This window comes from Panthera uncia, assembly GCF_023721935.1.
Source record: "Panthera uncia isolate 11264 chromosome C1 unlocalized genomic scaffold, Puncia_PCG_1.0 HiC_scaffold_3, whole genome shotgun sequence".
In the NCBI taxonomy this organism is placed as follows: domain Eukaryota; kingdom Metazoa; phylum Chordata; class Mammalia; order Carnivora; family Felidae; genus Panthera; species Panthera uncia.
The window spans coordinates 102,424,439-102,447,952 of record NW_026057584.1 but is presented as its reverse complement, the minus strand read 5'-3'; the positions used below and the strand labels follow the sequence as shown (position 1 = coordinate 102,447,952).

Sequence of the window (23,514 nt, the reverse complement as noted above, 5' to 3'; positions counted from 1 at the left end):
CCGCCGCGGCCCCAGCGGGCGCGCGCAGGGGCCGGGCGGCGCCAGCCTGGTCCGGAGGCCCGCGCGCTCCAGGACGGGCAGCGGGGTGGGCGGCGGCCCGCCCGTGGCCGCGGCGTACTTGGCGCGCAGGCTGTACTGCTGCGCGGGCGTGAGGCTGAGCGGCCCTGAGCCGCCGCCGCTGCACTGGCTGGCCTCGCTGGAGCGCCGCGATGCGTCGGTGGAGATCGGGTCGTAGGAGTCGGCCGAGCTGGCGTTGTGTGGGCGGCCGGCGCCCAGGGGCGAGGCCTCGCTGGAGCGGCGGCTGGAGAAGTAGGGGGAGATGCCGGAGGAGCGGCGGCTCACGGTGTAGGCGGAGCTGACCGTGCTGGTGGAGCTGTCGCGGCGCTCCTGCAGGTGGCTCAGCATGGTCACCTCGCCCGCGGACAGTTCGGACAGCCGCGGGTTGGGCAGCAGCCCGCTCGGCCCGCCGCCGCCGAGGTTTTCCAGGATGGAGCCTGCGGGAAAGGAGAGCGGTCAGTGCCCAGGGAGGCGGGAGTGGGGGTGGGGGTGGGGGCGCGGGGCCTCTCCTGCTTTGCCCCAGCCGAGTGTGCCCGGCCACACAGCAGGAGCTCAACCAATGAGGCTGGATTGGGATCTTAGCTACCACCGGCTGGCTGGCCCTGGATTCTGATGTCTGATCCTTAGTTTCTCCACCTGTAGACAGAACCTGCCTCTCCATAGGAGGAGGTTGAGAGGAGTGTGTGTGTGTGTGTGTGTGTGTGTATGTGTGTGTGTGTGTGGGGGAGCCCCGAAGGCCCTGGCCACAGCCTGGCTGCCCCTTCACCTTCTGTGTTTGGGTGTAGCCAGGTGGGCTCCCCAGGGGCTGGGTTTACTGGGCAGGCTGCTTAGCCACCCCCCTGAGATCCACACCCATGGAAGACAGCAAAGGCCCCAGAGCGCGCAGGGAGAAGTGTGTGGTGACGCAGGCCCAATGACAGCTGATGTCACAGGGAGCTCTGAGCCTTGAATGGCCTGACACTCCTGCAGGGATCAGTCACTGGATGGGGGCCACCCCAGGAAGGGGTGACCTTGGGTAAGTCAGCTGTCTGCTACCCAGGCGATTTCTGTATGAGGCTGACAGTTGAAGGCCTTTCACCAGCAGGTCCCTCAACAGCTGGGGCAACAAATCCTCCTTGCAAGCGAAAGCTGGCGCCTCTCAGTGTCCACCACACTGGCTGTCGGTCCCTGGGAGGGCACACTGCCTGGCACAGAGTCAGCGCTCAGGAAATGCCCCCGAAGACGCTTTGCACGTCTTCGTCAATGCCTCCTGAGGCTGTCTTCTCCATGAAGTCCTCTCTGCGCTTCCTCAGCTGACCTGCTGTCTCCCTCCTCTGCACAGCTCCACCCTGAGCTCTGTCGTCACTTCCTGGCTCCTTCCTCGTCAAGGGTGCATCTCATGGCATGGCCCTCCGACCATAGGCTCCTTCTGACCACAGAGACTGGGGGTGTATTGCTCTCCTCCCTAGAGCCTTGGCCGTGGTGCTCTCAGCAGATGCATGGCCCGGGCTGTCGCAGCTCTGCCGATGGTCTGTTTAGGGCACTTTCACCTCTCTGAGCCTCACCTTCCTCATCTGTGCAATGGGCTGGTAAGAGCCATCCTATTGTGGGCATCCGGTGCCATGGCAGGTGGCATTCGATGGAGGTTAACCTAGTGGGTGCTCGCCCCAGGCTCTCCCCCGCCCCTGCCCACGCACCCGGGGCCTCTACTCACCACTTCCCGGGAGGGGAGGCAGCTTGGTGTTCCGGGTGTGTGGAGCCGGCCCGGCCCAGGAGCAGGAATCCTTCAGTGACTTGAGCTTCTCCTTCTTGAGCTGCTCGAACCGGTGCATGGCGGTCATGTGTTTGCGCAGCTGCAGGCCACCAGCAGAGGGAGCGGCCAGGGCTGAGGCGTCGGCCCCCGGGGGCGTGTCATCCAGAGCTGTCAGGTCTCCCAGGCTCCCGGGCCCAGTCCCCGGCATCTCCACGCCGCTGTCGTTGTTGGGGGCACTGCCCAGGGGAGAGGGCTCGCTGCTGCAGGACGACTGGGCCCCGGGGCTGGACTGACACAGCTACAGGGGCGTGGCAAGAGGGCACAGGCTCAGAGGGTGCGAGAGCCCGCTGGGCCCTTACACACCCAGGAAGGAAGCTGCCACGTGGAGGAGCTTCCAAGCATCATTCTGTTTGGCCACCTCACTTCTCTGAACCTCAGCTTCCCCAGCTGTAAGATGGACCTGTGCTGCCTCTGGGACAGGGTCAGTGGCTGGACGGCAAGCATCCGGTTCGCAGAAGGCACCAGTAATGGACAGCTCCACGTTCCCCTGCCTCGTGCTCCTCTGTTCTCCTAGCCAGCGTCCTGGCCAGACCTCTGCATGTGGGGCTTTCAACGTATGGGCACTTGGAAGCTGTCCCCCACAGAGGCTGCCACGGCTGCATGAAGATGACCTCAAGGGGGGTACTTAATGTGCCCAACGACAGGGAGGTGCCGTATGATGTAGCAAGGAACGGCGGAGGCCCGCTGACCTGCTGCTTTCTCAACAGGCCAGACGCAGGTTGTTGGAAAGGGCAAGGAAGACCAGGGAAGGTGGACCTCCTGGATCCAGGCCCTTGCCCGAACGGCCACCCCAAACTAGCCGTCCCGCTGGGCCGATGCAGAGTGGGGCAGAGAGCTCATAGCCCACGTGTACAATGCAGGACTCCATAGAGCCTGAGCTACCTTCACTGGGACTTGGGATCTGAGCCCGGCCGAGGCTCACTTCAGATGTAGTACCTCTGGGCTCATTCCGAGGCCAACAGCCCCCAAATTCCAGATTTTTCCTTGGGAAGCTACAGTGCTCCCTTCTGCCCACAGCACGACCCACATTTTTCATGTTGGCATTCAAGATCCATTGTCAGCTGGTCCCTCCCTCCTCTGTGGCCTGAACTCACACCTCCACTCGGCCCTGTCCCTCCTGGAGGGTGGGCCCCACGGTTTGCTCCTATACCTGCCAGCTTGACCCCTGCTGCCAGCCCCTATCTGTCCCCAGGGTTCCACCTGCAGTGTTTGGTGTCTACCTGTCCAAACCCACCTTGCTAGGCTCCTGAGGGGCCTGGACCGACAAGTCAGTCCATGCCTAGGCATCAGCCCTGGACAAGCACCCCAGCCCGCCCGCATCACGCCAGCCCGCCCGCACCCCCACCGGGCTTCTCTGCTCACCTCAGTACCGTCTATCCTTAGGGGAGGTACAGTCGAGAAAAAGAGGTGGAGACAAAGAACAGGTGGTTAGAACAAAAGGAGTGGAGGCCACGGGGGCAAGGACACAGAGACAGGACAGAAGGGAGGGGACCGACCGTGGCGCAATGGTGCCGGTCGGCAAGGCAGACCCCAGGAACCGCCCGCAGACTGACCACTTGGGGGCAGGCATCCCTGCTGCCCGTGGCCCTGCCCAGCAGCATGGGACGTGGCACAAGACAGGTTCTACGAGAGGCCCAAGGTAGTGAAGGGAGGAAAAGTTGAGCTGGAGAGAGGAGGATGTACGTCATCGTGCACTTAGAGCGGGGGACCCCGACGCAGACCCTACGCGGCAGCTGGGGCTCTGAGCCCTCGTGCTGCTGGGCCGGACCTCCTGGGGGTGGGTGGGAGGCATGGACTGGGGCCTCCACTGCCCAGCTCTGCTTACCCCGGAGCTCTCGGTCTTGATGGCTTTGATGTGCAGGCAGTCTTCCACGGCCTGGCTGGTGCTGCTGGCCTCGGCACTCTCCTCCGAGCCCCGGCCCCCGGGCTCGGCACTGGCCTCGTGGTCCCCGTTCTCCTTGAGCAGCGGGGCGCGGAGGTGCACATCGTTACGCTGCTTCTTGGTGACGTGAGCATCTGGGCCGTGTACCGTCTTCACATGCTTCCGGAGAGAGCTGGGGTCCGTGTATCGCTTGGTGCAGCCTGGGATCTTGCAGATGTAGGGTTTCTGGGAAGAGAAGGAGGCCTGTGTTATGCATGGGACGTAAAGACAGACTGTGAGAGGGAGCGCTCCCCAGTCTCCCGAAGCCATGTAATGTCCTTCGGCAGAGCCCGGCCAGCAGTTGGAAGGTGCTCAAGCTAATCTACAGCCAGTGTGCCCGGAGGGAGCCAAGCCAGCCCTGGGCCTGCAGGAGCCTGGCCCCTCTGATCTCATCTGCCGTCTTTTCATGCAGGTAAGCACATGGTTGAGGAAGCCCTCATCACTAGCTAGGGACCCAGATCAGAGACAACGGAAGGAGTGGGGACACAGAGCATGGTGGGACTGCTGCCTCCCCTGTCATCAGGGCACTGGGATGTTTTCGTGTTGGTCTGTTACACCTGTGAGACAGCATTTAACACCCGGTCTCTCTGGTGAGGAAAGTCAGGTTCACAGAGGCAAAGAAACGGGCTTGAAGTCACTTAGGAACAGGACGAAAACCCAGGGTTTCTGAACCTCAGTCCTGAGCTCACACACACGCACACCTATATACCCCACACCTGCGTGTAGACACTCCCCCATACCCACACGCACACGTTCATACGTGCTCACACATGTGCGTGCAGACACACACTCAAACACACACGCACACACATATGCACATGTACATCCACATGCACACACATCCTACAAATCCACGTCCACAAAAGACCCACATAATACACACACACACACACACACACACCCCTCGCCGAGGCGAGCTGTTGTCTGCAGAGGCCCTACGGGGTTTAGATTCCTTTGGGAATTCCTCTGATTTCTTGCAAGCGTTGGAGGAAATCCCTTTGGGGTCCAAAATGTATCTAAGCTTTTAGAAATGTTCCTTCCCGAGTCTACCTGAGCAAAAGCAGTTGGGCGGCTGGGCTCGGACTGGGAGGCAGTACGGCAGACTGCTCTCCCTGGGCTCTCTCAGCCCTGCCAGGGGCTCTGGCTAGCTGGGGAGACAAAGGCCGCCCTGTGCCCCATCCGTAGGGGGCTGAGAGCTACGGCAGGTCAGAGGCATTAGCCGCGACAGCACGTCGGTGCCAGCTGCCCAAGGGCCTGCCGACGTGTGCTGAGCTCAGACCGAAGGTCGGGGAGGAGGGGAGGGGCATCAGGCACCTGGCCACCTGATGGCCTACAGAAGTCTAGAAGGCACGCATCTACTCGAGTGTCAGCGGGGCCCCACACACACGTGCCGTGCACACCCTGGCCGGCGTACCTCGTTGGAGTGGGTGCGGTTCTGGTGCTTGGCGCGGTCTGAGGCGTTGGAGAAGGCCTTGTTGCAACCCTCGTGCTCACACACATATGGTTTCTCCCCAGTGTGGGACCGCAGGTGCGTCTTCAGGTTCTCCAGGCGGGAGTAGGCCTTTGAGCAGCCCTCGAACTGGGAAGAGGTGGGTTGGATCAGCGAGGGGTGCCCCAGATCCAACGTAGGGCTGGCCCACTGCCTCCTCCCCAGGCCCCCTCATCTGCTGTACCCCCCCCCCCCCGGGGCACCCAGGAGTATGCATTTTAACAGAAATGTCCACCTTGCTTTCAGATTCTAAAATGACATCGGGCCACTGTAGAAAACCCAGAAAAGACGGAAAAGTGCAAAAAGAGAAAGGAAAGGACATGCCCGAGGACAACCGCTGGCAACATGGAAATAAGTCTCTTTCTGGGGACTTTGTGGCTCATCCCCGGTTTTTGTTTTTAAGTTTATTTATTTATTTTGAGAGAGAGAGAGAGAGTGGGAGAGAGTGAGAGAGTGGGGGAGGGGAGGGAGAAAGAGAGAGAATCGGAAGCAGACTCCACACTGTCAGCACAGAGTCCAGTGAGGGGCTCCAACTCACTAACTGTGAGATCATGACCCGAGCGGAAGTCAAGAGTTGGATGTTTAACCAACTGAGCCACCCAGGTGCCCCCATCCCCATGTTTTATTTATTTATTTATTTATTTATTTATTTATTATTATTTTTATTTTTATTTTGAGAGAGAGAGAGAGAATGGGAGAGGGTCAGAGAGAGAGAATCCCAAGCAGGTTCTATGATGTCAGTGCAAAGCCCAGTGCAGGGCTCAGTCTCATGAACCATGAGATTATGACCTGAGCCGAAATCGAGTTGAATGCTTAACTGACTGAGCCACCCAGGCAGCCCTCATCCCCACGTTTTAAAGCCAAACTGAGAACATATCAAGTATTTAGTTACATACTCCATTTGTCAAAATCAACGACACATGGTGAGAATCATCCCATATCATTAAAAACTCTTTCAAAATGTTATTTTAAACTGTTTCCAGGGGCACCAAAGCTCTAACCCCCGGTCAGAACTTTGGTGTGCATTAAAATGTGCTGAGAATGAAATCCAGTTTTCTCCGTGTCCTTGAGTGAGCTGGCCGCCCTCACACTTGCTATGGCCATGCTGGTCCCCATTCAGTTCCTTGACCCCACCAAGTTCTTCCCAGCACGGGGCCTTTGCACACACTGTCCCCCTCTGGCTGGAACCTCACCCCGGCCCTGGCCTGGCTCACTCCCTCTCAATCTCTTAGGTCATTTCCTCTGAGAGCATTTCTCTGATAATCGTAACACTACCGTTTTCCGTTTATACTGCCTACCACAATTTATAATGATCTTCACCATTTTATTATCTGGCCTTCCCACCAGGATGCAAGCTGGAAGAGAGCAGGTATCATCTAGATCTTGTTCATTTTTGTGTTCCTAGTATTTAGTGTCTATGAAAAAATCCATTTTCGGCACTCACGAAACATTAAAAAAATTTTTTTGTACTCGTTTATTCATCTTTGAGAGACAGAGAGTGACAGAGCATGAGCAGGGAAGAGGCAGAGAGAGAGACACACAGAATCGGAAGCAGGCTCCAGGTTCTGAGGTGTCAGCACAGAGCCCGACGCAGGGCTTGAACTCACGAACTGCGAGATCATGACCCGAGCCGAAGTTGGACGCTCAATCGACTGAACCACCCAGGCGCCCCAAGAAACATTTTTGAAAAGGAAGGAAGGAGGGAGCACGAGAGTGTGACTGAGACGGAGGGAGCGAGGGAAGGAGGAAGGAGGGACGGATCATCGTGGGGGGTTCTGCACCTATTCCCAAGATACTGCAACAGCATCTACTGTGCCTATGAAAACTGCCCTCAGCATGACACGGAAACCCCAGCAGGAACTGTCACACGCTTCACATCCTTGCCTTTATTCCTGACCAGTCTGACTGAGTACATTGGGCTCCAAATGCCTTTGATCTGTTTCTACAACTCACAGCTCGTACCACAGGGCTATGGCGTGCTACCACTTAGCATGTTACAAAAACAACTTGCTGCAGAGGGCCGGAAAGAGCAAAAATAATTTTGCAAAAGGAGGACAAATCTGGAGGACTGACACTTCCCAATGTCAAAATTCACTGCATTACTATCATAAGGGCAGACAGAAGGATCAACGTAATAGAAGAAACGAGAGTTTAGAAATAAACTCATATATTAGCATCAGGTGATTTTCGACAAAGGGCCATTCAATGGGGAAAGAAGAGTGTCTTCAACAAACGGGATCAGGACAACTGGACAGCCGCGTGCAAAAAGAATGAAGTTGGACCCCTACCTCATACCATATACCCAGACTCAAAATACATTAAAGACCTAAAGGGTAGAGGTTCCCTATAAAACTATATACAGATTTATATAAATAAGACTATGCATTTATAAACAATAACTCACAGAAGAAAACATAGGGGTAAATCTTTGTGACCTTGGATTAGGCAATGGTTTCTTTGATATGACACCAAAAGCTCAAGCAGTTAAAAAAGTGGACTTCATCAAAATTAAAAACTTTGGTGCTTCAAAGGAAACGATCAAGAAAATGAAAAGAAAAGCCCCCAGGGGGAGAAAATGCTGACAAATCATATATCTGATGAGGGTTTAGAACTACTGCAACTCAACAGTAGAGACAAATAACCCAGCTTGAAAATGGGCAAAACATGTGAGTAGACATTTCTCCAGAGATGATATGCAAATGATCACTAAGCACATGAAGAGATGCTCAACATCATCAATCATTAAGGAAATGCTAATCAAAACCACAGTGAGATGCCCTTTCACATCCGCCAAGATGACTGTCATTAAAAGACAGGTTAGCAAGTGTTGGGAACGACGTGAAGAAATCAGCACCTTCACATATTGCTGGTGGGAATGTAAAACAGTGCAGCCTTTTTGGAAATGGGTCTGGCTGGTCCTCAAATCCAGCAATTCTACTCTAGGTACATACACAGGAGAATTAAAAACACAGGTCCGCACAAAAACCTGTACACTAACGTTCGTACTTGTGCTAACAGCCGAAAAGTGAAAACACTGCAAATATCCATCAAGTGATGAATGGATCAAAATACTAGGATCTATCCATACAATGGACAGTCGTTTAGCCATAAAAGGAATGAGGTATTGGGGCGCCTGGGTGGCTCAGTCCGTTAAGCTTTCAACTCTTGGTTTTGGCTCAGGTCATGATCTCACGGTTCTTGGGTTCTAGCCCCACGTTGGGCTCCGCACTGCTGGTGTGGAGCCTGCTTGGGATTCTGTCTCTTTCCCTCTCTCTCTGCCCCTCTCCCACGCTCTCTCTCAAAATAAATAAATAAGCTAAAAAAAAAAAAAAAAGAATGAGGTATTGAACATGCTACAACACGGATGAATCCTGAAAACATGCTGAGTGAGCAAAGCCAGACACAAACACTACCCATTGTATGATTCCATTTTTATGAACTGTCTGAAACAGGCAATTCACAGAGATGGGGAAGTAGATTAGTGGTTGTCAGGGAAGGGGGGAGGGGTGGGGAAGAGAATGGGGAGTGACTGCAAACAGGCATGGGGTTTCTTTTTGGGGGTGATGACGATGTTCTGAAATCAGCTAGTGGTGATGGCCGTACAACTTTGTGAACATACTAAAAATCTATATATATTTTTTTTATTTAAAAATTGTTTTTAATGTTTATTTTTGAGAGATAGAGAGACAGAGACAGAGTGTGAGTGGGGGCGGGGCAGAGAGCAAAGAGAGGGAGACACAGAATCCAAAGCAGGCTTCAGGCTCTGAGCTGTCAGCACAGAGCCCGATGTGGGGTTCGAACCCATGGACCGTGCAAGATCATGACCTGACCACTGAACCAAGTGAACCACCCAGGCGCCCCTGAATTGTATTATTTTTTTAAAAGGGTGAACTTTACGGCATGTGAATTTTTATCCCAATTAAAAAAAGAAGTTAGCAACAAAGATAGCATATTTCATTGAATCCTGGCTACCACCTATTTTAAGACAGCCTGATTTCAGGGATATTAAAATATATGATATTATATTAATATAATATTAAATGTCTATCTCAGAATTATGAAATACGGTGATTCACAGAGAGGAGTTCCCAGAGGCTTCAGTTGCAACCACATCAGTACATCACTGGACCAACGGCCCTTTTATTTTTTATTTATTTAAAACATGTTTTTTAATGTTAGCTTTGGGGGAGAGAGAGAGAGAGAGGCAGAGAGAGCGAGAGACACAGAATCCCAAGCAGGCTCCAGGTTCTGAGCTGTCAGCACTGAGCCCAATGCAGGGCTCGAACTCACAGAGTGCAAGATCATGACCTGAGCCGAAGTCAGAGGCTTAACGGACTGAGCCCCCCAGGCGTCCCCCACTGGCTCTTTTAAAGAGGGAGCAACTGTGTGTGGTAAAAAAAAGGTCTCACCAATCATAGTCACAAATTCTGTTCACTCCATAAGGGAAACTGTCTAAAAGGTCTTATCTCTGTGTTCATTTTGTTCACTTAAAAGAAATTCAAAAAAAAAAAAAAGAAATTCACCCAAAGTGATTTTGCTCAAGCTGTGAAACCACCAGTGAAACTTTTCTCTGTGCGGGGGTGGGGGGGAAGACCCCAGGGTGCTGCTAAGGGGGCTCCTGTGTCTGGGGTCTGCCAGCCGCGTGAACTGTGGGGGTGCAGCCGTACCCCGGGGGCCAGGGGCACACGGACACAGGTAGGGAACACCGGCACCCCCCCCCCACCTGCCAGGCACACACCCAGGGGGTAAATCAGAGATCTGGGATGGCACACAGGGGCGGGGCCTCAAGAACCCCAGCCCGCCGGAAGGTGCAGGGCAGGAGCGCACAGGACAGACAACATGCTGGAAGGCTGGGTCCCCGTGATGCTGCCCGTGGCCTGTTCAACCCAAGTACACCTGTGGTCAGCCACGTCCAATGCAGCCCCATCACGCGCGAGACGCGGCAGGGAGGAGGGGCCACTCACCGTGCACTTATGGGGCTTCTCGCCTGTGTGCCGGCGCATGTGCACCACCAGCATGTACTGGGCCTTGAAGGGCTTCTGCTCCCGCGTGCAGGCCTGCCAGCGGCACACGAACTCCTTCTTCTCCCCATGGATGTGCTCGTTGTTGATGTGCTGCGGGAGCAAGCCCATAGGGAGGGGTGAGCCCAGCCACCCACCCCTGCGCACCCCACCTACAAGGCGCAGACGCCCCACCCTGCAAGACCACCTGCTAGGCGCCAGGCCACACCTCCTCAGGAGTTCTCATTAGCTGCCATTAACCCAAGATCCACTGGGTGATCTCCTTGTCTCGCTGCATTTCCCAATTCTCTGTCCTCAAAGTGACCACCTATGACGGGCAAAGTCATCCCGCTCACCCCAGGCTGGGCTCTAGGCTCCGGTGGTTATGATGATGCTCCTGGGCTGCAAACAGTAGGCACTAAATAACTGTAGTGAGGCAGTCGTGCACTGTGGTTGGTGCACGAGATGCTTCTCCCAAGCTTGCGCCTATTGTCCCAGGAATTTTTAAATACGCTTTTTTATTCCAATGGAAAACATCAATGCATCCTCACCTCTGTCTTTGACAGTAACCTGTGAGATGATGGCTCTGCCCCTTTTCGCCAAGCCCCAGATAGTTCTGTGGCCTCTGCAAGGCCCAGGCAGCAAGGGTGGGTGGAGCTCGATGGGGACCCCTGATGGTGGGCTCTGGGCACTGTGTGATGCTGCCCCTGGGACAAAATGCTCAGACAGCACGACTGATCTGGAGGTATGGCAAGGGGGAGCCCTGCATCCCAGGGTAGGCGGAGTCAGCAAGCTGCCCTGAGTTGACCCTTTGGATTTTAGTGGTTTGCTTTGATTATTTAACTGAAGGCTGCAGGACTCACTGGAGCAGGGGTATTACTGCCTCTCGGCTTAGGATTTGTGGATATGTGTGGGGCCTCCAGACTTTTATGTCCTTAATCTTTGAGGTGGCTTATATATCTTGGGGAGTGAAAAAAGGTGGTATAAGTCACTCACACAGTAGTCTGAAAAAGTGTACTGGACCTTGCGTGCTTCCTCTTGCTCTAGGGCTTTTCTCTAAAGGCCACTGGGGAGCCTCCTTGCACCCCCCATCAAGGTCATGTCCTGTCTGTGTGCGGATATGGCTGGGCTTGCTTCCCCCAAGGGGGACGGGGAGGGGGAGACACTCAGATCTCGGGGGCCTGTTCTCTCTAGCCCCAGTGCCTTTCCCCTCTCTTTTCCTGGCTCGTCTTCCAGCCGTCACTGCCTCCCACACACCACAACCTCCAATGCAGCAGCCATTAGCCACCTATGGCTCTTGAGCCCTTCAAATGTGGCTGGTCCCACCGGGGATGGGCTGTTTCAAAGATGGAGAATAAAAAAATAATAATAAGGATGTAAATAAAATATCCCACTAATTTTCGTTTATATTGATGACACATCAAAATGATAATCTTTCAGATATATTGGGTTAAGTAAAATATATTATTCAAATGAACTTCACCTGTTTCCTTCTACCCTTTTTAAACAGTGTGCTCCCAGGTTCACATAAAATTATGTGCGTGGTGGACACTTGTGGTTGGCAGCGTCTTTCTGCCGGACCGTGCTGCTGCAGGTCTTTGCAACCTCTGGGGCTGTCCGAGAACTGAGCATGCGGGCCCTGGCAGCACCTGACCCGGAGAAGACAGAAAAGCCCACACACCCCCGAGAAACAGGCCCGACCATCATGCATACAAATGCCCATGTTGGAACAAGTAAAATCTACAGCGCTTTGAACTTCCAGGGAAATCTTATCATATTAGCCTCACTTTCCATTTTTAAAGCCTCTCAAATGATAAAAATGCTTCCTGACAATGCCTTTCATTTTTTTCTTATTGGTTTACTTAGCAACAAATTGTTAATAATCGACTGGGGGCTCCAGCTCGCCCGTGTGCCTGCCACCATCCATCTTCCCAGGGAGCGGGGAGAGAGTCACAGCCGGCAGAGGGGCTGGCTCTCTTTTCATAGGGGGCTTCTCTTTCCAGGGCCGGGCAGAGGTGGTCACCTCTGTCCACAGGGACAGTCCTGGGCACAGGCAGAAGGCTGCAGCTGAAGCCCTCCTTCCCCCCGACTGCCTGTATCTGAGGAACTCCCTTTCTGCTCTTGGGGGCTGGCTTGCTCACCACTGTGCACACCTCTTATGTCTGCATCTCTGTTCCCCCTCTGCCCACCACCCCCCCGCCGCCCCACCCGGCCCCTCGTGGTCCCACATGCAGTCCTCTCTCTCTTTCATCTAATCTCCTCTGTCCTACAACTCACAGCCCCAGTGGCCCCTTCTCCATCTTGGAATGGTTTACCCAAAGACGTGGAACAGGTGGAAAAATTATGTTCGAGTTCCAGAAGGGCTTAGGGCAGCCCCATTTCACAGGTGCTATGTCAGCCGCGACAGGTTTGCTGGGAAATTCTGATCTCCTGTGTCCTCACACTTTGCGGGGGGGAGGGCACCCCAAAGAAAAGAAACCCTGGGTATTTGAAAGCAACTGGCATGACAGGAGGAAGCAGAGGGAGAAGGCAGTGTCCTAAATGCGGAGCCCACAGAGCTGCGGAGAAGCAAACCCCTTTGGGATGGCTTCAGGATGTGAACAGTGTGAATCGACCCCATCCAGCAATCCGACTGGCAGGCTGGTGTGGGGCTCATCGGTACAGACTCTCATTCGCCAAGGAGTGTGTGGGTTCGCGGGGGAGCAGTGTTGGGAGGGTGATTCTTGAAATCAAGCTCTCTTCTGGATGGAGAGGAGAGACACCCGCTCAGGGCTGCTGTGGGGAACAGGGAGGAGGGGGCGGGAGGCTAGCTACCATGCATGAAATGCCATCTGCTAAGTGCTTATGTGGGTATCACATTCAACCTTCACAACTTTGTTGGGTAGGCTTCACCCGCATTACGGGAGGAAAAAAACTGGGGCTCATGGAGCTTAAGTCACTTGTTTGGAACCACTCGGCGAGGTGTGGTGCAGCCAGCCTCTGCTCTCCAAACCTCACAGGTTACCTCTCGACTGCCATCATATGGATGCTGCTGTAGAACAGTTTAGAGTGGGGACCAAGGGCCATGACATGAGGGGGCACCCAGGTCCCATGGCCTCTCTGGTGTCCTGAGCAGACAGTACCAGGTATTTCTAAGCAGCCCCCTCTTGATAATGGTATCAACACCCCATCTGTTCTTGTGTACATTGGGTCTCTGTGAATGGTCTCCAAGAGGAAGTTACTAATTCCTTCCTCCATGGGAGGACCTTCTTTCGGGTTTCAGGGTCCGTGTTTATAGATGCTCGCTGGTTTAACTAATCTTATTTCCCTCTTTGCACTGGCTGCTAGGAAGCTCAGGGGAAAAAAAAAGATATTTATGTGAATTATAGCTCAGAGCACAGAGCTGTTTTTTTAAATCCATTCCACACCTGGCTTCATTTATTGTTCCTTTCTCCTTAATTTTCTCATTTACTTATTTTTGTTTTAATCTCTTATACTATGTATGTGTTGGTAGGCCCCCTTTTAGAAGCAGGCACGGCCCAGATAAACAATTAGGTCTCCCACTTGCAGAGGATGTAGCCCCGGCATCTCCTAGAGCCGCCTCCCCCAGCCCCTTCTCCCCCGCAGAGGGCCTGAAGTTCTGTCCGCTGGGCGGGCTGCTGGGGCTTAGAGGCTCACGTGCACCAGCTGCTCCTGGGTGTCGTACTCCTTGGTGCAGTCTTCCCAGTGGCAGTTGGTCTCGTAGATGATCACTTCGGCCTCCTGCTTACAGTCGTCCCTGTCCAGGTCTTCCTTGAGGTCAGCCAGCTGCTCCTGGGGGAGGAGCAGAGCAACCCACGTGAGCCACGTTCAGCCACCGGGCCCTGACGGAAGGTCATTAGTGGCCCCGGGCGGTCTATGCCAAGGACCCTGAGCTGGTATAGGTGTGGAGACGCACGGATGCACATGCACGCACACGTGAGCACACATGCATGCACTTGTACACACATGCGTGCATACGTACATCTATGTGCTCAGCCACTTTCCTCAGCTAGCTCCCACCCATCCTTCTCCTGTTGCACAGCTGTCCTGGGGCCCCTCCTTCCTCTCTAATGCTGGCTTGTCATCACCAAAGTGTCCCGCCACATCCTGGGTCAACCGACTTGGCGAGGAGAACGGGAGAAAGGAGGGCAGTGACTTTCGCTTATTTGGTTTGGTTTCCTCCGGGAGAGCCAGGGTGGACCCGCGTGCGATCGCGGTGGGGGCGTTTTCATTTATAGTCTGCACGGGGTCTGCTCCCGCCTGGAGGCAAGAGAACAGCCAACAGGCATCTGGCCTGGCCCTTCAGACGACTCACTCTCGCACTGTCCCCTCCCTCCAGGACACAGAGCACACCCCGATTCGTGCTCAGGGTTACTGGCATGGTCTCCCAGTGCCCATCCTGTCCTCCCCGCCACAGTCCTAAGACGTGGGCATCTGTGTTCTTGCATCACCGCCAGGAAAATGGGTTCAGGGAGAGGCCACCTTGCTCTCTGCAGGGCACTCAGTGAGTGACAGCCCCCATCTGCAATGGTGTCTCCTCATCAGGACAGGGCCCACGTGTGCCCTGTTCAAGGTGGCAAAAGAAAAGCAGGGGACACAGGGGCAAAGGAAAGGCTGGGAGTGGGAGCGAAGGGGGAGGCACAGACGTGCCACGCTGGGACAAAAGCCACAGGATGTCAAGGATTCCCCAATATCGCACTGGCTGGCTGGGGCAGGCTCAGAGCAAAGCCAGGCAAAGCGGCAGATGTTAGAACGATGGAATGCTTTCCATTTCACACTATCTACAAAACAGCAGGACTATTCTGTTTTTCCCAAGAGCCTCCGGGGGAAACATTTATAGGCCAGATTAAGGGGGCTGACCTCCCCCACAGTCAGGAGCCCCAACCCCTACGGGCTCTAGAGACCACAAAGCAGAAGCTGTAGCTCGCCCGTGAGCCTCATTACTGATGCCGAGTCCATTTCTGCGAGTGGGGAAATCTGCCTCGTGGCTCCCCGGGCTGGCCGCAGACTCACGCCCCTGACCGACTTTCCACTGGAGCTGCAAAGCTTCTGGTTGCTTCTCAGAGTACTTTCCAGTGAACGCACTTGCCCTGAAAAGGCAAACGATGATGTGCAGTATCCTAAGTCCACGGGCAGCGCTGGGTCCACATTAAAAGGAAGTGCAGGTACGCCCCTGCCCTGAACCTTTAGCAATGGGGGGGTCGGTGGGGCTGTGGCCCCCTACCCCTGCTCTGCACTGTCAGAAAAACTGCAAACAGACTTATTATTTCTGTACGTCCCGCTTATTTGAAAGAAGACCTGAAGGAGCTGCCAGGTGGACATGTGAGCGGAAGACGGCACGGGGGCAGGGGGTGCGCTCGGGGCCTCCAGATGGGGCTGGGCATCATCCTAGCCCACGGTTTTGAGGGCTTAAACAGAGCGGGGATTCATTATGCCGCATGCCTGCCAAGGGAAAGCACGCCCATCCACCCTGCAAATGAGACAGGTCACTGAATCAGGACCCTGAGTGACATAGTGACAACCTCTTGTGATAAACAGCTTTCCTTCCACGGACACATTGGAGGAGCCAGGCCAGGTGGGAAGGAGGGCCCTGGGCTGCCTTTCTGGGTTGGAGGGGCGGGGCAGGGGCTCCCCGGGGCTCTGCGTCTGTCCTCACAGCTCCAGCATGTTTATCTCCCCTGGATATGTGCCGTCCTCATCAATTTCAACGGCCCCCGATGATGGCCGACCTCGTGGAAACCATGCATCATGCGGAGATGCTTTGGCGTCAGCGAGGGGAGAAGAATTTGTCACCAACTCCTCTGTTTGCCTGACAATAACAGGACCCAATATTTCATAAAAATTAAGTGCCCAGAGCATGCCCGATGGTTTACAGGTTTGATAAAGGATGGTCTGACAGATGTAGGGAAGACGGGGGACAGGAGGTCCCCTGCATCCTCGGTGTCAAAGCTCGTGATGCTGTAGTAACAGATGGAGACCATGCCACTCTCAGAGGCCTGGGGGGGCGGGAGTCTCGCCCGCGGGGTCAGCACTCACACCAAGCCCTTCCTTTCCATGACAGGCCTTCGCTGCAAGAACTGGGACCATCAGCCTGCCATCTCAGAGCATCTGAATAAGTGGCAGGATCTCCAAAGGGACTGGCACGGGGGTTTCAGTCCTGCAACAGACCTGGGCTCTGATTTGCTCCCTCCCTCACCTTCCTGCCAACAATCATCTTCCTTGCCTCCCCTCTGTACCGTGCTTCTTGCTCCCTCAGATGTACATCCAGTCATTAGAAATTCCTACTTCATAGTGACTTTGCATCAGGCCCTGTGCAAACCCTACTGACGTGGGGCCGAATCAGCCTGTCTCCCAAGTGCAGCCTCTCCAAAGCTTTCAGCGCAGTGCAGGCTACAGGCAACATGAGCTAGGAGCTAGGATGGGTGTCTGGGCACATGCGAGTCCTACTAGCCAGGAGAGTCAGGAAAGGTGGAAGTGGCAGTGAAAGGGGCGAGGTGGGGGGTGGAGTTCTAGGGACGGGGAGCAACTGGACAGGGGCCACAGCCATTCAGGGGACAGGAGTGACTGAGTGTGACTGGGGCTTGTGTGAGGGGCTGGGGTGGGGATGGCTGCAGCCCCAGACATCCATCCATCCATCCATCCATCCATCCATCGACTCATCCATCCATCTATCCACTCATCCATCCATCCATCCACTCATCCATCCATCCACTCATCCACTCATCCATCCATCCATCCATCCGTCTATCCATCCATCCATCTATCCACCCGTCCATCCACTCATCCATCCATCCATCTATCCATCCATCCGTCTGTCTATCCATCCATCCATCCGTCTATCCATCCATCCATCCATCCATCCATCCACTCATCCATCCATCCATCTATCCATCCATCTATCCATCCATCTCTCCATCCTCCCTCCATCATCCATCCATCCATCCATCCATCTGCCCATCCACTCTTTCACGCAGAACGTGTTTCATGAGCATGTAACATGCAGGGTGCTGGGGACACAGCTCTGGTCCTCCCTGAGCTCACGGTGTCCCCGCCCTCTCTGGTTCACTCATTCATGCAGGCAGCTGTCCGTTCGTCCATTCACCACCAGGGCCAAGGTCACAGGTCCGCTCACCCAGCTGGAGGACGGCCAGGACAGCCAGTAGGTTACCTGCGTCAGGGTCAGCGGGGAGGCTGGCCGCAGGCCCTCTGCCTCTGTCTTGACCTTGCTGCGCTTATGAATTACGATGGGGTTCACGGTGCTGCTCACAGCCGATTCGCTGTTCTGCTTGTTCTGAGGGAGGGAGCAGGGGAGTCCGTCATGCAGAGGCAGGGTGGGGACATCCCAAGTTCTGTTTGGGCTTTACCTCAGGGATCCTCCCCACGTAGGTTGGGCCAGCACTTCTGTTTGAAGTTTCAGAAGCTGAGTCTCCCGACGTGGTTCTCTGGCTGGGGGGCACAGCCACGAGAGAGCCCAGAGCTCGGCCTTCCAACCCCACCCCCCCACCTCCCTGGGAATGGAAAAGAAACCCTCTCTTTGCGAAATGCAGGACACCTTCACTCCTGTTCCAACAGCCTCAGCTTCTCAGCCCTCTGGAGCAGGGGGTCTTGAAGCATGAGAACAGGAGAACAGGGCCGGGCCAGCCCGGGGAGCAGGAAAGAAGAGCCTGGTCACAAGAGCTGATAGCTACTGTCTGGAGGGAGGTGCCAGGTGGACACCTGGAGCCCTGGGGTGGAGAGGGAGGGCGTCCTGGAAGAGGGGCTGCTCCAGACAGGGTGGGGTCTTGCCTTCGTCCCAGCACATGCTCACCTCTGGGCTCCGCCCTGCCAGGTGGCTGGCCTGGGAAGTGGCGCAACCTCGAGAACTGTCATCGTGAACGTTAGCCACGATCCGGGTCCCCACGGGGCTCCGTGCACCCAAGCTCAGATATGCGCACAATGACCCGATTAGGCGGCAGGCCCCACTCCGCGCATGCGTTAGCCCAGGCTGAAAGATGCTTCCAGCGAGTTGGGGTCCAAAACGCAGTCTGGCGGAATCCACAACCGTGTCCTTCCACGCCCCGATACTGCCTCTAAAACCATTTCGTCATGTGCAAAATGGGGCTTCATTCAGCAAAAAATAATGGCGCTTACTGTGTGCCTGGCACTGTACCAGCACGCCCCGCCACATTGAAGTCCTGCTGGAGAGCTCAAGTAAGATGGCCTTTGGTCAACTTAGGCTCTAAGTACTGAGTACATTGTACTCTGTCTGCCAGAGCCGGAATTCTAGGGTTGCTCCGTCTACTCATTACGTTGATAGGACAGGCGACCACAGAATTTATAGGCCAGGCACTTGCCAGCGAAAGTGAGGGTGTCAGGACCCCGCCTAGGTCTCCTGATCTAGCATCTGGCCCTTCTGATCCCGTGGCCTATCGCCAGAAGGCATCCCACCATCCAGACCCGAGTGGGGAGTCCTTCCACAAGTTCCCGGCATGAGAAGGCAATGATCAGCTCTCGTGGGGCCCCGGGAACCCGGGGACCCACCTACCTGGGTGGCGTCGCTCAGACAGGTGGCGCTGCCGCTGAGCTGGGTGGGCGTGGCATTGATGGAGGCGAGGGCCATGGGCTGTTGGGCCAGGAAGGTGGGCGAGGGCTGGATCAAAGGCGGGGTGTGTCCGAAGGCTGAGCCCAGGCCCCTCTGCTGGCTCAGGATCTGCTGGTAGGCCACCGGGTTGATGGGGTGGGGGAAGGTGAAGGCTGGGCTGCAAAGGAGAGCAGGCAAGTCACGGAACGGAGTTGGGGAGGGCGGAGGCTGTTTGGTCAAGACTTCCTGCACAGAGAGGACCCTGCCAGGGATCGGGAAGGGCGTGTTGCTTATCTTGCGGTTAGCATGGCTTTACCTGGCTCAAGAGCCACCACTGTCTGCCATCTCAGGCCTCACGGGCTGTGCTCACCTGCAGGCCCCGCCCCATGACCCAGCCTTCACCCCAGGGAGGGGCCAGGCGCCATCTCAGGCCTACACCCCAGCCCTTCACCTCTCTGACGCCTGAGAGGCATCCCCAACCATCTGAGCCCCACTGGGCCCTGAGGCCGCTTCTGATGCCCGCTTGTCCAGGACATGTGCCCTGGGCCCTGCAGCTCGCGTCACCCCCTCTCTTCTTTCACTTCTGCTGCACCTCTAGGTTCTTTTATGCCATCTGCATATGAGCCCTCTCTCCAGAACATGATACTGCGGAAATAATGGTGACCTCCAAGGCTAAGCCATATAAGACATGTGGCTTGGGTGGCTCAGTCAGTTGAACGTCCAACTCTCGATCTCAGCTCAGGTCATGATCTCAAGGTTCATGGTATGGAGCCCCTCATCGGGGGTTGAGATTCTCTCTCTCTCTCTCTCTCAAAATAAGTACATAGCTTAAAAAAAAAAAAAAAAAGACATGTGGCTTCCTCCTTGCTCTCTCCTGCATCAGTCACTTGGGGTGGGGGTAGGGGAGCCAGCCGCCATGCCGTGAGGAAGCTCAAGCAGCCTTATAGAGAGACTCCTGTAACGTGAAATAAAGGCAAGTCTTCAGGTGCCTTACAGCCCTGGTCGACACCTTCAGCGCAGGCTCGTGAGACCCAGCGCCAAGCCAGTCTCATTTTCTTGACCCCAAGAAACAGTTTGAGATGGCAAATCCTCGTTGTTGCTTTAAACAGCTAAGGTTCAGAGTAATTTGTTTTGTAAAAAAAGACAGCCAACATCCTTATTACCACTTCGATCTCTGCACTTCCTAGGGCCAGACTCTCCTGACATTCCTCACACCTCCTGGCCTCCCTGAGGAGGGTTGCGGGGAGGAAATGAGTTGAGTCAAGGTGGTTGGGTCTGAGTCCTTAGAACAGCCATGGGCTGCACGGTGGAGTGGGGGCGGGGTGGGGACAAGGGCGAATGGTGTCAGTGAGGTCTGGGTGTGCCGTGCTGTGACCACAGCCGGAAGCTGGCTGCCTGCTTGGAGACCTGGCATGGCCCAAGTCGGTGTCACAACGTGTGCCACCAGTGGCTGTGGCTGCCATAAAACCTTGGGTTTTATGGTTGACTCTTTCGTGCCAGGCCCAGTAAACATACCTTTCACATCAGAGAGTGGGTTTGGGGGAAGAGCGGACACAGGAAGACGTACTCGAATGTTGGCACGTTGCGGCATCATCGTGGTCGGTGTGGAATTCAGGGAGCCGTTGCAAGCACACCGACTCACAAATGCAACATGTCCTGTCTTTCTCCACGGGTCGAAAGCATGGGCCCTCCCCCACCTGGCCCCCAGCCCACCTTCTGGGGCTCGGCCGCCCACATGCCGGCTGGGCTCACCTGAGGGTGCCTGCTGACAGGTGGCCGTAGGAGCCGCTGGCCGCCGAGCTGCTGCGGGAGTTGTTGATGTAGGCCACCAGCGAGTTGGGTGATGTCCGGATCATCCGCTGCAGATCCAGGCTGGCGTCTGACAGCGGGGAGATGGACAGCGCCCGCTTGCGGCTCAGGCGGGGCGTCACCCGTGGGCTGGAGAAACGCGACACTGTGGGGACAGCCAACCCCAGGCATCACTGTGCTTGTAGGGGGTAGAATTGGGGAAGGGGGACTGGTGGGGGTGGGGGGACAGCGGGAAGAGCCTTTGAGGACGGTGTAATGAGAACCACAGCTGGGGGCTCTTGCGCAAGGGTCCTGGCCTCTCTCCAACTCAGTTTGCTTATCTATAGAATGGGATGGATCCATGCATGACGTGGGGGTGTGAGAAACACAGGTCAGATGCTTGGGGGAGAGAATATGTTCGCTGAACATTTAAGGCGTAGCAGCTAAGTGTTGAACAGCTTGGTGGCCACGAGTTGAACCCACCTGTGAAGCTAGCGCGAGGTAGAGAAACAGGCATGGCCAGCGTCCTTCCAGACCCACCCCAAGGGCAGCCACTATCCTGGCTTCCGGAGTTGCCCGAGGCTTCGAGAACCTGTCATCTTAAACACTCTTCATGCACAGGCATGCACCCCAGCCACCACCCCACCGCTCTCTCTGACGGCCCCTCGCATAAGCTCTCACCCCTCACCGGTAAGCAACTGCGGGAAGGAAGACAGCCTGAACCAGAGGGGGGGCTCCTTGACCCTGGGGTCACACTCTCCCGCCTGGCTCCAGACTGCGCCCCCGCTCCCCAGTCAGGGTTCTGGCTCTCTCCTCTGGACAAACAATGGTCTAGAATAAACGACCTGCCAGTGTCACCGGGCAACTCCCACATGCTCTGTGTCTTCCCTTTCCAGACCTTCCCTGAGCCCTGGGTTCCTCTCTGTGCAAGGGTCTCCTGGATCTGACCCCTGGGGCTGTGGTGAGGAGTACATTACACAGCAGGGGCACCTAAACGCTTTGCCATGCCCCTGCATTTCTGGATATCGGCACCGACACCTCTTTCTGTGCCCCTTTGGGCTGGAGGGGTTGCCTGTAGACAACTCCAGAGGCTATTGGTGCATACCTCTGCTACACGCAGCCTGCCTCCATGCCTGTGCTCGGCCGTTCCTGGGCTCGTGATGCCCGCCTTCTTCCCTTCTGTCCGCTCAGAGCTGCTTAGACCCCACAGGTGCTCCTCCTCCAGGGAGGCAGCAGGTTGCCCTGGCTGCAGGGTTGGTGTGTTGGTGCCTTGTCCCCACAGGTGTGGGGGCACTAAGGGCAGGGCTGATGGCCTGGGGATCTCTGAGCCCCCATCCCCAGTGCCGACCAGCCCCTGAGAAGGTTCGGGGCCTATTTGGCCTGTGTGAGTGCATAGAGCCCTCCAGCTACCAACTGCAGAAGCCTCAGCAGAGCCCCTGCCCACGACCTCATGCCCCCAGGTCCCCTGCTGGGCCCTGGGGGCACCCATGCCCGGCGCTCCTCTGACCCCTCACTCTTGGCAAACCCGGGAAGCCCCTTTCTTCCTGGGCCACTGGGATAAACAGCCTCTGACGGGAGTTGGCCTGATGCCTTTCCATTGTTACCTCCTTCATGACTGAGTCTGCCCTCAAAGCCCCCTGCAGGTTCCCTTCCTCTCCCCCTCCTCCTATTCCCCCCATCCCACTGCTAGCCTGGGTCATCCCAGGGCCCTTAGCTAATTGCTGTCCCATCCACATTCCTCACTGCAGCCCGAGAGAGCTTTTTAATGTGTAAATTGAATCATGTCCCTGTGCCCCCCTGCCCTAACCTTTCCAAAGCTCCCAGTACTATTAGGAAAAAAGCCCAAATGCACAGGGTGGCTTTTGCTTGGAGGCCCTGTGGGTGCCCCCTGCCCACCTCTCCAGCTTCATCCTGCCCACCTCCCAGGCTCTGCTCCAGCCACCTCCCAGCTCCCTACCCCTGTCACCTGTCTTCCGGCACAGGGCCTTTGCATATGCCCATTCCTCTGCCTGAAGTGCTCTCCCTTCCTTTCTGTGCTCAGACCTCCACGGGTTATCACTCTCCCAGGGAGAGCACCCTGACATCCTCCGATTAAGAAGTTACCCCCATCCCAAACGGGGGGGGGGGTCACGTTGTCAAGTCCGCATGCACTGGTGTGGTTATCTGATTGCTTCTGCCCCTCCCACCTTTATGCATCAGGGACTTGGGTCCTTTCCCCCCACCGTTATATGCATACACATACACATATGCATCCATTCGGTGGTGAGCCCGAGTGGAAGATGGCAAATGTTGAGCCGTGGGCACAGGTGAGGGACAGCAGAATCACAGCCAGGGCAAGTCAATATTTATGCCCTGCCCTGAAGGTGCTGGGTACTGTTCTGAGCACTCCAAGGTATTAAGTTGTTTAATCTTTAAAGTATTCAACAGCGTCAACTGCCCTAGAAGGAAGGAACTATTACTACTGTCGTTTTACGAATGACAGAGGGCCATGAAGCCAGGGGAAGTGCAGAAGTAGACTTGGAAGTCGGGCAGTTGGCCCCAAAGCACTCAGCACACCGCCTCCGCCCAGGGTAGAGAGAAGACGCACCTTGCGGGGAAGGATGTGCTTGGAGGTGGGGGCTGGGGCGGTCAGACGCACATACACACCACGTGGGAACACACAGCTGGGCCACTCCAAACCCAACACTTAGTGCTTGTCTTGGAGCACATCACTCAGCCTCCTGAGCCTTTCTTTGCCCATCTGTACAATGGGGGCGCTATAGCTTGGCTTGCAGAGTAATCTCGAGGACACCAGCAAACCACCGGAGTGCTGAAAGCCCAGCAGACCTTCTAAAACGAAACTGAGAATTAACGTCGCTTCTTCAGGGGCGAGGAGGACGGCTTTGATGGGCAGGATGAGCCTAAAGC

The 23,514-nt window shown here is 55.6% G+C and overlaps 1 protein-coding gene across 1 annotated transcript in view; it reads right to left on the bottom strand.

Annotated features, from left to right (window-relative positions):
• GLI2 (GLI family zinc finger 2) overlaps positions 1-23,514 on the bottom strand; it is a 255,689-nt gene that overhangs the window by 4,103 nt on the left and 228,072 nt on the right. Inside the window, exons 6-14 of the mRNA XM_049616226.1 lie at positions 20,572-20,773; positions 18,784-18,997; positions 17,428-17,550; positions 13,917-14,051; positions 10,224-10,373; positions 5,185-5,349; positions 3,675-3,956; positions 1,751-2,087; positions 17-494 (exon numbers count right to left, since the gene is read on the bottom strand). Of these exons, the coding sequence (XP_049472183.1) occupies positions 17-494; positions 1,751-2,087; positions 3,675-3,956; positions 5,185-5,349; positions 10,224-10,373; positions 13,917-14,051; positions 17,428-17,550; positions 18,784-18,997; positions 20,572-20,773 (2,086 nt within the window). The remainder of the gene's footprint in view (positions 1-16; positions 495-1,750; positions 2,088-3,674; positions 3,957-5,184; positions 5,350-10,223; positions 10,374-13,916; positions 14,052-17,427; positions 17,551-18,783; positions 18,998-20,571; positions 20,774-23,514) is intronic.